The sequence below is a fragment of the Ursus maritimus genome, unplaced genomic scaffold, assembly GCF_017311325.1.
Source record: "Ursus maritimus isolate PB19 unplaced genomic scaffold, ASM1731132v1 scaffold_4, whole genome shotgun sequence".
Lineage (NCBI taxonomy): Eukaryota > Metazoa > Chordata > Mammalia > Carnivora > Ursidae > Ursus > Ursus maritimus.
The window spans coordinates 46,521,741-46,538,809 of NW_024426552.1; the positions used below are offsets into that span (position 1 = coordinate 46,521,741).

The 17,069-nt window shown below is 38.1% G+C and overlaps 2 protein-coding genes across 23 annotated transcripts in view; one reads left to right on the forward strand and one right to left on the reverse strand.

Moving 5' to 3' along the window:
* TFG (trafficking from ER to golgi regulator) overlaps positions 1–6,752 on the forward strand; it is a 29,753-nt gene extending 23,001 nt beyond the window's left edge. For 3 of the 5 annotated variants that reach the window (XM_008702016.2, XM_040621172.1, XM_040621175.1), the window contains exons 7-8: positions 2,440–2,538; positions 5,932–6,752. In XM_008702016.2, the coding sequence (XP_008700238.2) occupies positions 2,440–2,538; positions 5,932–6,314 (482 nt within the window). In that variant the 3' untranslated portion in view covers positions 6,315–6,752. The remainder of the gene's footprint in view (positions 1–2,439; positions 2,539–5,931) is intronic. The other 2 variants (XM_040621174.1, XM_040621176.1) reach the window with 1 other exon arrangement.
* Positions 6,753–7,066: 314 nt separating this feature from the next.
* Positions 7,067–17,069, reverse strand: part of LOC103673262 (ABI family member 3 binding protein) — a 231,995-nt gene continuing 221,992 nt past the window's right edge. For all 18 annotated transcript variants that reach the window (XM_040621162.1, XM_008702020.2, XM_008702019.2 and 15 more), the window contains 5 exons: positions 12,356–12,435; positions 11,576–11,605; positions 10,787–10,948; positions 9,449–9,571; positions 7,067–8,261 (listed from right to left, as the gene is read on the reverse strand). In XM_040621162.1, coding sequence (XP_040477096.1) covers positions 8,146–8,261; positions 9,449–9,571; positions 10,787–10,948; positions 11,576–11,605; positions 12,356–12,435 — 511 coding nt within the window. In that variant the 3' untranslated portion in view covers positions 7,067–8,145. The remainder of the gene's footprint in view (positions 8,262–9,448; positions 9,572–10,786; positions 10,949–11,575; positions 11,606–12,355; positions 12,436–17,069) is intronic.

A 17,069-nucleotide genomic window follows, 5' to 3' on the forward strand; every position in this document is an offset into this window, starting at 1 on the left:
AGCCCTATTGAGTGTGAGAAGCGGACTGCACAAGAGCGTGAATACTCTTGTGTTTATGGCTTATTCTTTGCTCTTTTTGTATTGTGAAGTTAATCTTTCTTATTTCTAAAAATGGAAAGGATACGAGGAGCACTTGGGCAGGAGTCCTGTGGGAGTGCTCTAATGGGCAGGGGCTAATCCCGGAGGCTGGCTACCACTCTGTGCAACAGAGTGACTCTCTGCTTCATCCTGGTCTCTGTCTTCCTTTAGGTAGTAGTTTTTATTATTTTTACGTCATTCTAGTGATTCTTCCTGAAAATATAATACACAAAACATAGCATAAATATGTTTTACTCAAAACACAGCTTACTCTAAACAATGTCTCTACCTTGCTTTTTCACTTAATAATATATCCTGTAGCTCTCTTCTTATGAGTATGTGAAGGTATTCCTCCTTTTTTACAACTAGACACAGACTTCTTAATTACATTTTTAGTATATTGTGACAGAGTCTGGTTTGGACTTGAACAAAGTAAGTAAAAGGAATACCTTGTGTAGAGATAAACCTCTACCTCTGAACTTTTAAACCTCTGAAACTTTTAACCCCAGAGGTGACATTTTCATAATGGGTTTATAGCAGCTTAGGAAAAAAATAGCATATGTGCTTGCTTTAAGAATAGTTGTTATACCTGTGAGATTTTATTGAGGAAAATAATTATGCTTTAAATCACTGATGGCAACAGACTGTTACATGGAGCCTTAATCTCAGTTTTTTTGATGATACCTAAGCTAATATTTATATTAAATGAGATAATGTATACAGAACTTCTGCTAAAGCTCTAGAGTTTTGCCTGCATTCCAATGATGGTTCATATTTGCTGTATTGACCCCAGGTAAATTGCTTAATTTTTATGTATCTGAAATAGGAATTGCTAATAAGGTTCCCCCCCCCCCCGCCCATGTATTTATTGCCTCTCTGTTCTTTGCTCATTTTTGTATTGTCGAGTCAGTCATTCTAATTTCTGAGAATTAGAACCTATTATGATGCTGTAAATATTTTTCCCTTTTGATTATATTTCTGTATCAGATTCTGGTCACTTCTGTTCTGAAATTTAGTTAACAAAATACAATCTAGGATTAAGGTGGTATCTTCCAAGGTAGTTAACTCCTGTACTACCTTTTGTGCTATCTGTAAGTCTTAAACTGTTAGGAAAGCATTCAAGAAACTCTTGTCAGTTTTTTTGTTGTTGTATTTGGGAAGTTTAGTAGTTTAAAAATAGTTAAGTAGATTTTATTTCTCCCATAAAAAGCAGACAACTGCTTGCTAGGAAATAAGCTGGCTATAAATACAGGCATATCTCATTCAGTGCGGCAGTACACGGGGCTGAGTGGGGAGCCCAGTGGAGTGGGCTCTATCCCTTGATTTCAGACTGTGAGTGCTAGCTGCCTGTAACCTCAGTTTGAGTGGTGGCACTAAGGATAATGTGACTTTTTTTCACTTGTCCCTTTCTGCCAAAAATATGCTATTTACTCATAATCTTTAGATTAATAACAGGTAGTTTGAATATTTTTTAAAGAATTAGCCAGTATATAATTAAAGATTTAAATATTAGCTAGATAGTAAAATGCGAGTTTTATTGCTACTCTAGATATTAGGTCTGGCTGAATCCACCATTAGAACAAGAGTTAAGTAGTAGAGGGATGAGAAAGATGTGAACCAATAAATCCTTGCTTGTTTAGAAATCACAAGTAGTAACAGTGTCCAAAAGGTTTTTCCATAGGAACTGTGATCTCCTGACCCCAAACAGGACTCTCATTTCCCAGTATAGATCCCCAGTGTTAAGCAGGTCTGCCATTTTCAAAAAGTGCACAGTGAAGGACCATTTAGGCTTTTATCAGATTCCGCAGGATGGGCGAGGATGTTCCGATGATGGAAAAGCAAACTGTTGTCAAATGCCGCAGGTGTCTTTGAGGCCTGCCATGAAAGATGTCGCCTAGTTCCTTGTTACCAGAGAGTCTGTTCATATGGTAACAAAGGTCCAAACCTTTAGAATAAATACAGTGTTTTGAGAGAGATTTAGGAGCTGTCAGTTGTATTTGTTCCTTTTCTCAGATTTTTATTTCTTGATTTTTGACTCGGTTGATTTCTTACTGAACATTAGTAGTCCCTGTCTGTTGGCAGTTGGGTTTTTCGAAAACATTGGTTTTCTGGAATTTATGAAGTGACCACACTAGTGTTAATTGCTGCTGCTGAGAGTTCTCTGCCGCTAGTCCAGAGCGGAGCAGCTGCGCTTGTTCAGTTGTTCAGTCTTCTCTATTTCGCAGCACTTAAAGGGGAACAAACACATTCTTGTGTCTTGTTCTACGTGTATTTATGTTTGGGTGGGGAGAGAATTAAACGTGCTTTAAAAATATTTCTCTCTGCCAAATTAAACCTGTCTCTTTTCCTTGTCTTGTTTAGGTCAGATGTACCAGCAGTACCCGCAACAGGCTGGCTACGGTGCCCAGCAGCCACAGGCGCCCCCTCAGCCGCCCCAGCAGTACGGTATTCAGTATTCAGGTGAGCGTGTGTCCAGAGGGAGGTGACTCATCGATTGTGAGCTGTTTCTGTACTCATTAAACTTGAATCTTTTCCCCTTAACTCCTTGATTTGTAATACTTACATTGTCATAGGAGGTGTTAAGTATTTACTTATGGGAGAAAATAACATTTGTTTATTTTTAAATATTTTGCATAAATATTTTATTGTAAATCAACATTTCAGTCAACAGTCATAGTAGATTGTGTAATAACTTGTAGCTTGAAAACATTTTTAGCACAAGCTATCTCATACTGGTATGATCTCCTTTTCTCTCGGGTGACTTAAAACAGCAGAAATGCAAGATTTTTTCGCCCATTATATGTCACATACAATCCAGCGTACTGTAAAAATATTAACATTTTCCTCATACATGAAAAGGCAGTCTTAGTAAATAAGAACCAAATTAAGCTACTTAGGTTTTTAAATCTCCCAGAGTATGTAGGAATACCAAAAATAGGCCAAAAAATTAGACTTGTGTCAAATGTAATCTGGGCAGCTAAGAACGTTGAATATAGTTGTTTTTAAATAGGCATTCTGGGTATTTTCTTTTACCTTCTGTCCACTGACGATTATCCATATTTAATATGAAATCTGTTTAGTGTAGTTTTGACCATGATCATTATAAATCAGGTAATTTTACCTTTGTTATATCAGAGAATTTAACTCATGTTTCACAGCCAAAGATTTAAGTATCGAAAGTTCATGTAATTACAAATAATTTATCTAAGTTGAATCTTGTCTAAAATTCTATTTTATGCAGTTTTAGAGTTCAAGTAGAGCAGGCATTAGCACACCGTAGCCATGGGCCAAATACGGCATGTCACCAGTTTTTGTGAATCAAGTTCTGTTGGAACACATCTGCACCCGCTCATTTCTGTGCTGTCTGTCGCTGTGTCCGGGCAGAGCTGAGTGCTTGCAGCAGAGACTGTGTGGCCCACAAAACCTGGTATATTTACTCTCAGGCTGTTCAAAAAAAGTATGTCATGACTCCTGCACTAGACCATAAAATTCTATCTTTAATTGGAGTTTTGACATACTTCAATGCATATAGCAATTTTTATTTGTATTGTATTTGCTATAGAGTGATTTAACCTATAGCTGCTAGTTTTTAATTATGTTAAGTAGGTGGGATGAATTTAAGCTTGGATTATGATATTAGGATTATTTTAGGTTTGCAGTCCTTTAGAGTGTTATAAATTATATAATTTGTAGAAATAGTAGATATCAGAGCTGAAAAGACCTAGTCATCATTCTAATCCAGGGGATTTCGACTCCCTCTGTGCCTCAGAATCACCCGGAGAGCTTTTTTTTTTTTTTGAAAGTTGTAGGTGCCTAGGCTCTACTCCCAGATATTTTGTTTCAGTTGGTTAGGAGTGGGACTCAGGCTTTGGTGTTTCAAAAGCATTGCAGGTCATTCTGAAGTGCAGGCAGGGCTGGAAACCATTTGTCCTTGTCTCACCCGCTCATTTTATAAACGAGGCAGTTAGGGTTCAAAGAGGTTGTGACACATGGAAGGACACGCAGGCATTCAGTGGGGGAGCTCCGTCAGAGGCAGTGTGCTTTGCTGTTAATTATATCACTCTGCGTTGTCCAGCCTAGGCCAGTGGCAGCAGACTTACCATCTGCCATAAAAGGCTGGACAGTAAATATTTTAGACTTTGTGGGTCATATGATCCCTTGTCCTACACTAATTTTTTTAAAAATCACATAATTTCCATTTCTTGAGATTTTTGTTGTTCTTCGCCAAAGTTGTTTCTCAAGGGAGAGAGGGTGGGGCTAGGAGGGAAACTATACACATAACAGAAGCATTGCCACATTATGATCAAAGACTAATAGGTTGCTAATGAAATGGCATTAGGCCCATAGGAGTTATTCCCTCTGTTGAGAAATAATTAACGATCTGGTCGTTCCCTGACTTACTTAAAAAGCCAGTCTAGATTTCAGCTGTCAGGATGAAAAGGCAGCAGTATTTTGCTCATAGACATTTTCAGTAAAAGCTGAGTCCTTCTGTTTCTCCATAAACTTACAGTAAAAAAATTAAGCAAATTTTATGTGGAGGATAGGAGAAGTTGTATGACATTAAAGATTTTATCATGAATTGACTTTAGTATTTGGATGCTACCATTAAGTAAAATGCCTTAGATACTTGATTTTCAGCTTATTAAAAGTTAAGCTTGTTCTTAATGATTTTAGTCAGGGTCTTCACTCGAGTAAAATTTAGTTTTCAAATCATCATCTTTGTATTTCTGATCCTACTAGTCCTAGTAGCTTGAATTTGATTGGGAGATGTGGAAATTGTCAACTAAATACTCTGCTTGGAGACTGTAAGTGGTGGTGGTAACATTGGACAATTTTTGACACTGTTGGTTTGGCAGTTTCCCTCTGACCTTTTCCAGTTTTACTCATGGACTGTGTCAAAAAGGTTTCTTTCATGAGTAAATTTTGAACCCAGGTTCAAGGTGAGTTCAGAATATACTCAAATTCATTCAATCCTTTTTTTTTTTAAAATGCAGGGTTGTACATATTTTAATTATTTTCTTATGTATCTGGTATTTAATGCTGACAGGATTCCAGTCATTGGAGAGGTTTCATTGCAAGTAGCTGCAGGTGTGTTTCATGGTAGAGATAAAAGTTTTTAGTGAAGCAGACTTGTTCTTTTAAAAAAAAAACTTTTTTTAAATCCTAATAAATAATGAATATAGATGTTGATATTGTGGGGCAATATCGTATGTTTTTTATGTGTTCTGCTGTTACTACTAAGTCAGAATTCTGACTTGTAAAGGCAAAACATCAGATACCAAATCTAAAAGATTTTAAGGATTGTGAAAATGGTACTTAATGTTTATTCTTAAATGGCTTAGTTTTTATAGAGTGTGAACCTTAAAGCATCTCATTAGCACAGTAAGATATATTTGTAGCACCACTGCTTCATTTAAAAATCTTCATTGCTCATTATGTTTTTACTTGGTGCAGTTGTTAGGCCTCCCCTCCACGCCAGGTTAATGACTAGCTTTACGTTAATTCCTGCATTTATCATTTGAGCATCTCTTCTGTACCAGGAATTATGCTAGAACAGGTATTTGCTCTTAGGGATCATGTAGTATAGAAACATTTGTAATGAAGAGATATATAGTGGTTTCAATTTAGATTAGAGGGTTTAAAAAAATTTGTTTAGAAAATATTTTTTTGATACTATTTGGTTTTGAAGTAACATTATATGATGGACTGTACTACTCTACTTGTTATATAAATACTTAGGAATAAGTTTAAATTTCTCATCTTTTTTGGTCCGTAACAGTAAGACTAATTCTCTGGAAAACCTTTCACCAAAAGAAAAATAAGATCTATATGTACTCTATTTTGCCTTTTCAGCAGGCTATAGTCAGCAGACTGGACCCCAACAACCTCAGCAGTTCCAGGGATATGGCCAGCAACCGGCTTCCCAGGCACCGGCTCCTGCCTTTGCTGGCCAGCCTCAGCAGCTGCCCGCTCAACCAGCACAGCAGTACCAGGCGAGCAGTTACCCTCCACAAACTTACACTACCCAGACTTCTCAGCCTACCAGTTATTCTGTGGCTCCTGCCTCACAACCTGGAATGGCTCCAAGCCAGCCCGGGGCCTATCAACCAAGACCAGGTTTTACTCCACCTCCTGGAAGTACTATGACTCCGCCTCCTAGTGGGCCTAACCCTTATGCTCGCACTCGGCCTCCCTTTGGTCAGGGCTATACCCAACCTGGACCTGGCTATCGGTAAAGAGGCTCAGCTACAGTGATGAATGTAGCTGATAGCTATTTGCCTCCTAAAAGACTCCGATACTACTATTTTAGTTTGTATTGAAGTTCAGAAATTTAAAAAGCAGAGCATTTTTTATGATATCATTGTTGCTGTTAATTGAAAGTATAATTTGCTGGAACACAAAAAGACCAAAATGAAAAAGTTTTTTTCTTCCCTTGCTTAAAAGTGTAGCAGCTGCCTAGTTATTTTGGAACACTACTCTGATGTGTGTAAAGTGATTGACTTTCTAGCTTGCCCGGAGGATATTAAAATGCTAGGTTGAAGTTTAGCCATCTTAACTTGGCTTTTTATTATTAACAAACATGATGTACTAAAATAGATCCCTTTGAGAAGACAACTAGGTATTATGATGTATAAAATGTAACATTGATAGGTTAATAAAGATAATTGAATCCATTAGTGGTCTTGTATATGTTAATGACTAAATGAGAAAAATTATTTTTGCTGCTTGGTCTCAAAATGAAGTATAGGCATTTTAACTTACAGTTTTCTGTTCCAAGAAACACGGTGCCATTTAATTTTTGTCCTGACGTTGAAAGAAATGCATTTAATAATCATCGGTTTAAAACAATGAAACTTCTTTAAAATAGATTTCGGAGAAGATAAAATGACATATAAACACAACAGATACGAGGGGGGTTTGGGTAGATCCTGAATAACTTGGTGATGTTCCTTATAGAGTGAACCATTCAGAAATGAGGAAGTCAGTCTTAAAAAAACTACATCTCTTTATTGCAGAGTTTATACTTGCTTGAAAAATACAAAATGTAGCATCGATGATAAACTTGAAGCATGTTGAAGGGTAAGCAGAGGAAAGGTCCTTTCAGAAAGAGGGCAGCAGTGCAGTATTCCCATGTCCCTCCCCGAATGAAGGACTTTTTTAAAATAAGAATTTCATTACAGGTTGAGTTAGACAAATTACGAAAACATTCTCTGATACATTCATTCCTAGAGGTCTAAAAACTGAGTACCTAGCCTGTAAAATGGTAGGGATGGCATGCATTTGTTCACATTCAGTCTCTACTTACAGCTTCACTAGAATTATAGTAACAACAGTATGAAGACAAATCCCTGCTTAAAGGGATAGTTTGACAAAGTACATTCAGACATTGTAACATATTTATGGGCAGAGAAAGAACAAAATGTATATTTTGAAATTGAATAGGTCAGATATTGTTCGGTTTGTAGCTGAAATCAAATTTAATGATTCAGTCTTCTCAAAGATTATTGGCATGAATGGTTAACTATTGAAATGCTTCAGAAAAGCTATGTAGCTATTACTAAAAATTTGAAGTTTAAATAAACATGAATATTAGGACCTTTTTTCCCCCAGATACAAATGCTCAAGATAATTTGATCTAATAAGTTAAACCAAGTTGAGATTTATGGAGTTAACTCACCAGTAAGAAGAACACATTTTAATAAAAGTAAATATTTTTTTAAAACTATATTAGTTTTTGATGTTAAATTTGTTATAAAAGTATCTCAAAACATCATTACAACAGAGTGATAAATAATATACAAATGATCTCTTAAAATACCATGAATAGGGAGCCAGCTTCCCTAAAAATGTATTCTGTTAATGTCAATATCTTGTTTTCTTAGAATGGTTTTGTAAAACCTGATAAATATTCTCAGCAATATTTCTAATAAACATCTACTATCGCTATTAAACTTTAATACATAGTAAACATAACAGCTTTAAATGAATGTGACAAATACTATAGTGTTTCCAATTATTTTTTTGCCATGCTAAAACAGAAGGCACTTTTGATCCTGATTGCAGCATCTACCATTTTCCAGGAATTGTGGTCCCACATTCATACCACTGGACATAATTGATTTGGGTGTGGCCACCTATTTCTCCAAATTGGACAGGTTCCTGACGAACTGCTCTGAAATAGCCTAAGGAGGAAAATAATTTTATTTTAATAGCTGCTGTATTTTTGCCCTCACCACTCACAGATTGAAGGGTGGCAGTGAATGGCTGAATGTTACTCTAGGTGAAGCGAAGTATTTTAGAAAATGGAGAGCAACAGAGAGCCTGCGTGGTAATGGCTGACTAAACACGAGGGGCACCTGAAACTCCTCTGAACCGTGCCTTCCCACGGTGGGGTGAGCTGGTTGGTAACGGCTGAGAGACTCCTGAAAGGGGGCAGGCGTCGGAGGGCTTTGTGTTTTGAGTGTGATTGGGCACGTTCAGTATAGTCTCTGCACAGTCCGGACTAGTCGTGGTCTATGAAGACCTGATCGAGTAAAGGTGCCGTTTACTGCAATGTTAGGAAGCAAAAAAGGGCAGTTCTAAGAACGTTAAATTTCTAAAAATTAAACAGGTGAAATCTTCAAGGACTGTACACTAAATGATTAAAATTTTTGCTGCAAATGTAAAATGTTTTGGCGGTATACACAATTTACAGTATGTTTTATATCCAATGTTTCAGCATCCTGTTAATGGGCTCGCAGATAAAAACACCAGCCACAGTAAAAGAGGACTTAAATGCCATTGAACAAAATGCTGCTGAAAAGACTAATGCAGAAACCTCGTAGTGATTGCTGAGTAATACCGACATTTAATATACTCTCTCCTGCCCTGTGTGGCTAAGGATTAAATTTTCAATCTTATAAATCCTCAAGGAGCAGCTTAGTGCTAGTATGTCTTCAGCAAGTTACAGTGGTTATTTAATACTCACCAGAATTGTTCGATTTTAATTATATTTATGTGGCAAATAAGGGAATAAAAAAATGCCTGTGTGCTCTGTATAACTATAAGGTAATATAGAGGTGATTTAAGGTTGGGAAAACACTACTGTTCTGTAGCTGTTTTTGCAAACTGAAGTGTTGTCTTGAAGTAGAATGTCTATAGCTGTCCGTGTGTAATGTCCCTTACTCTAAAGGAATAGAGTCTTAGGGACTGGGAGGAAAGTTGAGAAACTTCTATTAAGGTCTTAACATGAAAGTCTTTTTTTCTAGTCAGATAATTAGAGCAGTAGTACTGTAGAATTATTTTTAAAGTGATTGCTGTCCTCAGCTTGAATTCTCTTTGTGTTAATTTGTAAAATCCTCTTGCTTAGGAGGAGGCTCAGAAAACATACCTTCTTTGGTGGGTAACTGGTCAGAACTGAGTTGCTGTCCTGTGCGTCCATCTAAAAACGAGTCCACAAACTGGCAGTGGTCTTCTCCATGGCCTCTCTGATCGCCTATGTTATAAAATTTTCCTAAGGAACAAGAAATTAAAAGGATCATGAAGTGTTACCTATTCAAATTTCTTCAGATAGAGCCTTTTCTGTTTTTGTACTTTACCCCCCCTTCACCCTAGTTCAAGCCACCAGTGTCCCTTGACTGAACTATGGAAGTCTTCAGCTGCTACCACCATTGCTTTTACTCCTTCCCTCACACCTTCCCTCTCCCCCGCCCCCGTGCATTTTAAAATGCAGCTCAGATAATGTTACTCTTCATAAATGTCTCCTGCAGTCTCCTGTTGTATTCAAAAGAAAACCCCAAATCTTTACGTGGTGTCAGAGCTCCACCTGAGTCTCTGCCTGCCTGCCTGCCCTTCCCCTTCTACGCCTCAGCCACGCCAGTGCTGCTGGCGAGGCACATTCCGGCAGAGGCCTTTGCCTTGCTCTCCCCTCTACCTCTAGTGCTTCATCCCTAGATTTTTTGCTGGGGTGTTTCCTCCTCATAGTTTTCTTCTTAGCACACATGTTAGCTTTTCAGAGAGGCCATTCTAACTAAAGAAGCTTCCACTTGCCCATTGTCTCTCACCGTTTCTAATTTTTCTTCAAAGCACTACATGCAGTTTTTATTTACATATTTGTGGTCTGTCTCTCCTAAATTATAAACCGTAAGAAAGCAGAATATGTTTTGTGTACTGCTTTGTCCTTAGTACCTAGAAAACCTCTGAACGAAGCAGCTATTTGTTGAATGACTGGCCAGATGTCTACCTTTCCATGCTGGGGCCAGCCTTGTTTAAAATGTTTACTGTATGAATACAAAAGAGAAGATAACAGTGCCACTGCGTCTGGAGCAAGGCGTTACCACTCTTGCGGTCACGTGTTTTGATCTTGTCTCTGGGAGGTTTAAATCTTAAATATGCCCTATTCCTTCCATGATGATTGTTACATACACACATTTTATTATCAGTAGCCTCTCTGTCCCTGGTGGCTGTAACAAAACTGAGCTTCAGTGTGGCAAGTGCTGTTACATTCAGGTTTGCCTTGATGATTTTGTTTCATATTGCGTTTTCATTATTTACATTCTAGTAGCATGCCTCAAATCCCAGGCTAAGCATTCCGGCAACGTCTTGCTCGAAAGGAAGAGCCGTGTTTATATCACACCTCAGTCTCTGGAGCCATCCACAGAAGAGGCCAAGTTACAGAACGCTGTGAAGCATTCCCTGAAGGCTCGAAACAGCCAGTAGCCTTGCTTACCTGTGAGGGAGTCACTCAGATAAATCTTGTATCGGAGAGAGTTGCACAGCTGCACTCCTACAAACTTTTTATACCATGTCCGTTTGACGTACTGTTTGCCCTTACATTCTGAGTAAGAGTCCGAGTTAAAGGGTCTTTCAGTCCAGATGGCATCTCTTCCTGCTGCATAAGGAAAACACAAGCTCTGAGTTTAGTATTCAATTTTGGGTATTGAAGAGCTGTCCTCAATTGTTTTTTAAAAAGCTGTTGGCAAAGTTCATTGTCAACATGCTGATACCTGGTTTTCTCCAATGCTAAATACTGGAGCCAAAATAACAGTTTAAACATAGAAACTCCCACTTAAGTTCCTGTCAATAGTGAGATAAGCAGTATGTTTAGGTTTCAGAGAATCTGTGCAGGACTCGATGTAGATAGCATCCCCTTAGAGCAAATTTAGATTTTTGGGTTTTGTTTGTTTTTTTGTGGGGTTTTTCGGTAGCATGGTATATAATTTAAACAGATGCTTTAATGTGACTTGTTATTAAAAGTGAGAATGAGGATGTTATATCTTGACTTATTGAACAGAAATTTTGAGCTGCCCTGGTGCATGAATGAATGAGTTTCAAATTGTCCAACTTGTTCTCCATACATTGTAGGTACTCAAGGTTAGGGAATGCTCACTTCCCACCTGGCTGATACTCTAAGACTAAATGGACTAAAATGAAATCAAGACCAAAATTCTGCCATGCCTGTGTAATTGAATCAGTTTAGAAAAGCATGTCGTTGTGTTCACACCAAGACAGTACTTACCAGAAACTGGCTCGCTCACTCTTGGGTCCGCTGAAGAGAAAGAGCAAACAGTCAGATGTGACATCAGGTAAGTAAGCGCCAGGGTGCCCGTGGCGTAGTGAAGAAGAGGGATGCTTACGGTTAAGTCTGACTTGGAAAGTGGTACACTCTTGCTAAAGACTGAATTTGAAAGTGTGTTTTGCTTTAGAATTATTTTCTGTTGAACAGTCTCCTGCCAGGTACTCAGCTGTATCTTTTGGAATCTTTATTGCTCTTCAAGCTCTCACTGCATTTTAAAGCTTCCTCTTTTAGATTCAGACAGAAACTATTGATGGTAAAATCACCAAAATGCCATGAAGTGCATTTGGTGTAAAAATGACAAATAATGTTGAGTACGGATATATCTTTTAAAGGAATTGGAGTGTACGAGGTCAGAAAATTTCACAGCTGCTTATCAAAAAAACTATCAAATGAATTCCCTTTCTGGATGTACCGTGTCTGATATTTCGATTCTAGGCGTTTATTCTAAGCATACAGAGGAACATTCATTCACTAGTTTTTTGCGTATACTATACTATACTTTTATCTTTTAAACTGATAATGCCTTTTTTTTTTTTTTACATCAAAATAAATGAGAAAACATATGCAGTGTTTCCTTTAGGCTACCTTTATCAGTTTGCTTTTTCAAAATTCAAGAAGCACTTTATACACTGTTTGTTTAGCTGGGTTTCAAAGAAGCTCCTTAGGCAAAATGCTGTGGCGCTTTCCATCCTTGCTGGGAATTACTGTTGATGGGATTACCTGACTCGGTACTGAATGCCACGGTGTTGCTGGCTGGGCCTTCTCCAAGTGGGTTTTTGGGTTTCACCTGGAATTCATAGCTGTGTAGGAGAGAAATTTTTTTAAGAAATTGTAATATATTCTTCAGGGGTACTAAGCAACCTTCCTTTGTTATACTGAAATCCTTCCTGATTCTATTTAGAAACCTTGAGGACAGTGAGTACACATATATTTGAGAAGCAGCCTGGGGAAATAAACTCTTTACTTTCCAAACACCTTGTCTAATATTTTGTACAAGGATTAAGTTAATAAAAAAGATTGGAGTCTTTAAAAAGACAGTTCACTAATAGAAACAACTAGGCAGGCAGCTTGGGACTAAATGTAACCCTACATATTTTTTCCTGTTAATCTTTTATAGATAATTTTTTGAGATACTTTCATTAACCAGAACCATGATTTCAATAAAACCCAGTAAAAATCTTAAAAAAAAAAAAAAAGAACTAGGCAAGTTGGTAAGGAACATATAGGAAAGAGGTATGTGGTGGACCCAGGCTAATGCCAGCAACGAGGAGTCTCTCTATCCTTCAAATGTTTTAGCTACTTAGCTACTTGATGGAAAGGTTGCCTTTTATTTCTTCTTATGCCAGCCCTGGGGATGGCCTCAGACTTAGCCCATGCTTTTCCTTGTGGGGCTTGAACTACATATGTCAGAAACACATGACAGAGTGGCATTTGGGAAAGTTTGTTTAAATGCAGAGTTCTTGCTTCATCTTGGCTACCGAATCAATTTTTTGAGGGGGTCTAGTTCCTGAGGTGAATCCTATACCCACTGGCATTTGAGAACTACTAGACTAAGCTATGGGAACAGGTGACGTGAAAGTATTTCTTTGCAAGGACTTCCTGGTTCTATCTCCTGGAACTCTGGTGTTCGTGGGTCTCAGGAAGCCGTATCTCCAGAATAGGGAAATGGTAGTATCACCATGAAGAGTATGGGCACAAGAACTGACTTTCCCTGTACAAATCAGATTCATATATACTAGGCCTTGACTTTTTACATTAAAAAACAAAACACAAAATAAGCCTAGATCCCTTGGCGTTCTAAGTATGTTTGATTCTAAGAATTATGCGTTAACTTGCTATGCAGTATTTGACACACTTCATTCATAGACTACTTAGAGCAAATCCTTTTAAGAAATTCAAGCAGTAAAGCTGTTTGCCATTTGCCTGAAACTAAGAGTTCTTTTCAATGGCAGACTTAGCAGGAAAATAATTTTGAGTGTAAAACCAACTTGAGTCAGCCGATAGTATTGCGTCTCAAATTTGTAGAAGGCTGTTGGGAGATAATTCCCATTTTTGAGAAGTTTGTAATTGAATAAGAATGCAGAACACATAAAAGATGGAAATACGTTTTATAAATGAGTGAAAAACAGAGGGATGACAGCTCTATTTGGTACAGAGGGTACTGAATGGAGCAGTAAGGGAACTTTCCGGAGCTCCAGGAAATCAGATTCTTGATTACTGAAGCATTGCATTACAAGACAGCTAGAATCTATAAGACGACAGATTCTAGCACTACAACGAAGGTAACCACTTTCTGAGTGCTATATATCAGACACATTAATTGTACATACATAAAGTAACGTAACACACAAACACTACAAGATCAGTATGACCTATTTTTCGGTTAAGAACAATGAGACTTAATCATTGTACTATTACTGTCTGCTTTTACAAGCTGTGCAATAAGGATTAAAGCTTACAGGGTTTTTAGTGAGAGACCACACATGAAAGCATTTGGTAAACTTAACTGATACAAGGTGCCATTATCATTTGCAATAAGAGAATGCTGATATAAAAGCATCCATGTCACTCATTTAAATAAATTGCATGTACATAAGCTGTTTGGGCATGGGATAATGTCTAAAGATTAAATTCTTGCCCAGAGGCCTGAGGACCTTGCACGTGCGTGTGCACACAGACACACAGACACACAGACACACACACACCCCCTATTATGGTGAATGGAAACTGGAAAAAAGAAATTACAAGCATCTGGACCTTGATTTAAGTGGGCAATGCATTCCACATTCCAAGCTATTGCCAAAAACCTTGTGCTTTGGCCAAGTCTGATTGCTGGAATCATCTCCATGTCTTTTTATTACACAGTTATTTACACTTCAGCTCCATTTGTAGCATGGCTACAGATGTTCATAAGCTACTTTTCCTGTTTCTTGCCAACACTTTATGATATTTGACAAGTTTTGAAGAAATCACTTAAAACTAAGTTGAATTAACAGTAGGGAAACTAAAAGGCATATATTTTGGGGTGATTAAACCCTATACAAAGAAAATATTCGAAGTGGCAAAATCTTTCTCAGCACATTCTCTCATGAGATTTATAACACTCAAGGTCTAACAGTAATGTCTCAGAAAATGCTGATTTCACATAGGGAATAAGAATAGGATGCTATTAAAAATTTTCAGAAAAGACATTTTGAAAGTAGAATAAAACATTAGAAGTTTTGGCAGATCAAGTTTAAATGTTACAAATACTAGGACAAAAACTCAGATGAAAAATGAGCAAAAATAAGGAAATCTGATTGTTCTAGGGAATATAACACTTAACTAGTAGATTCCAGAAGAGAGAGGAGAGGAGAGGAAAGGGTGCATAATTATCCTAGAAAGTAATTTCTCAGAGCTGAAAGACATGGGTTTCCAGATTTAAAAGGTCTATATGCTCAGCAAAAATTAAAAAAAAAAAAAAAAAAAAAAAGACTAACCAAAGCAGACAAATTGAAAAATTTTAGAGCACTGGGATAAAGACAAGATCATAAAAGTTTCTGAGAAGAAAATAGGTCCCATTCAAAGGATCCAGACTCAGAATTTCTAACATTTGACTTTTTAGCACTGGAAGTTAGAAAACAGTAGAACAGGGGCATCTGGGTGGCTCAGTCAGTTAAGCATCCAACTCTTGATTTCAGCTCAGGTCATGATCTCAGGGCGGTGAGACTGAGCCTCACGTGAGGCTCTACACTCCGTGTGGAGTTTGCTTGTCCCTCTCCCTCTCCTCCTTCCCCCTGGCTTTTCCCTCTCTATCTCTAAAATAAATAAAATACTTAACAAAACAGAACAATGCCTTCAAAAGTCTTCATTTTATTCTAAAATCTGTGTCCACCTAAACAAGAGTATCACTAAAACAAGAATATTTCTGGACAAGATTTCAAAAATATTATCTTCCATAATAATCTATTCTAAAGATGTATTTCTCAAGGAATGCCACAAAGGAAAGGAGTAAAAGGAGACAGACAATATGGCAGATAGGGGAGTTCACATAGAAGCAAAAGATGGTGGTGAGGGATTCTAGGAGATACTGCCATGAACACATGGAACAGGGAAATGGTGTATTTTGCCTTTTTTGAGAAATGGTCTAGAAATATGGATTTAACAGAAGAAATAGTGAAAATAGTTGAAAATGGAGGAGAGTTGACTAAGGTGGTGAAATAGGAAGCTCCTGAGTGCCTCCCCTCCCACAGGCACATCATATATACAGCTGCACGTGGAGCAGTGTGCTCTGAAAGATCCAGAAACTAGCCATGCAGCTCACACACGTTGGGCAAATGAAAGAACACCCACATTGACACGGGTAGGAAAGCCTTAGACACACTCTTGCCATAAACTCTGCTCCTGGCACAGTGTCCTATAATCGGGAGCAAAGCCCCAACTCCCAGCTTCTCCATGAGGAGCAAATGGTTTGGACCTCACATCTAGTACCCCAACTTTTAAGACTCCCACATGAGGGATGAGGCCCATAAACACCTAGTTCTAAAAGTCAATAGAGCTTCCATTCATAAGTCCCACAGGACTGTAGCCAAGAAGCAGTTCTTAACCATCTAAACCCCCAGGGCTCAGCACAGACAGAACAGGCAAAACCTCCTGTATACCAGTCTTCCCTGAAAGAGGTTTATTTGCAGACTTTAAAATCCGCTATCTGATGAACATAGGGGAAGGGAAGGAAAAATAAGATAAAAACAGACAGGGAGGCAAACCATAAGAGACTTTTAACTATAGGGAACAAACTTACTGGAGGGAAGGTGGGTGGGAGGATGGGGTAATTGGGTGATGGGTATTAAAGAGGGCACTTGATGGAATGAGCATTGGGTGTAATATGCAACTGATGAATCACTAAATTCTACTCCTGAAACTAATAATACACTTTATATTAACTAAATTGAATTTAAATAAAATTTTTTAGGGCACCTGGGTGGCTCAGTTGGTTAAGCATCTGCTTTCAGCTCAGGTAATGATCCCAGAGTCCCAGGATCGAATTCCACATCAGGCTTCCCACTCAACAGGATTATAACTGTAATCTGCCCTTCACCCTACTTGTCCTCTCTCACTCACTCTCTCCCAAATACTAAAAACTTTTTTTTTTTTTTTTTTTAGCTGCTATCTGAGGGTGAGGTTTCTAACTATACCACATATGTACTGTCTGGCTACAGTCTTCACCAGAGACTGGGAAACTGGTGGATGCCTTCCTCATCCCTTCCCTCTAGCCTGCTGCAACAGTAAAACTAAGTCACCAGTATCTCCCTGGAAGGGGTGTACAAATGTCTGGCACCCCAGCTTTTGTGGCTGCTGTTCAAGGGATGTCCCCAGTTGCCTGGTGAACCAATGGGGCTTGCATTCTTGAGTCCCATAATACTGTAGCACACAGAGCATTTTTAACAGGTACAGA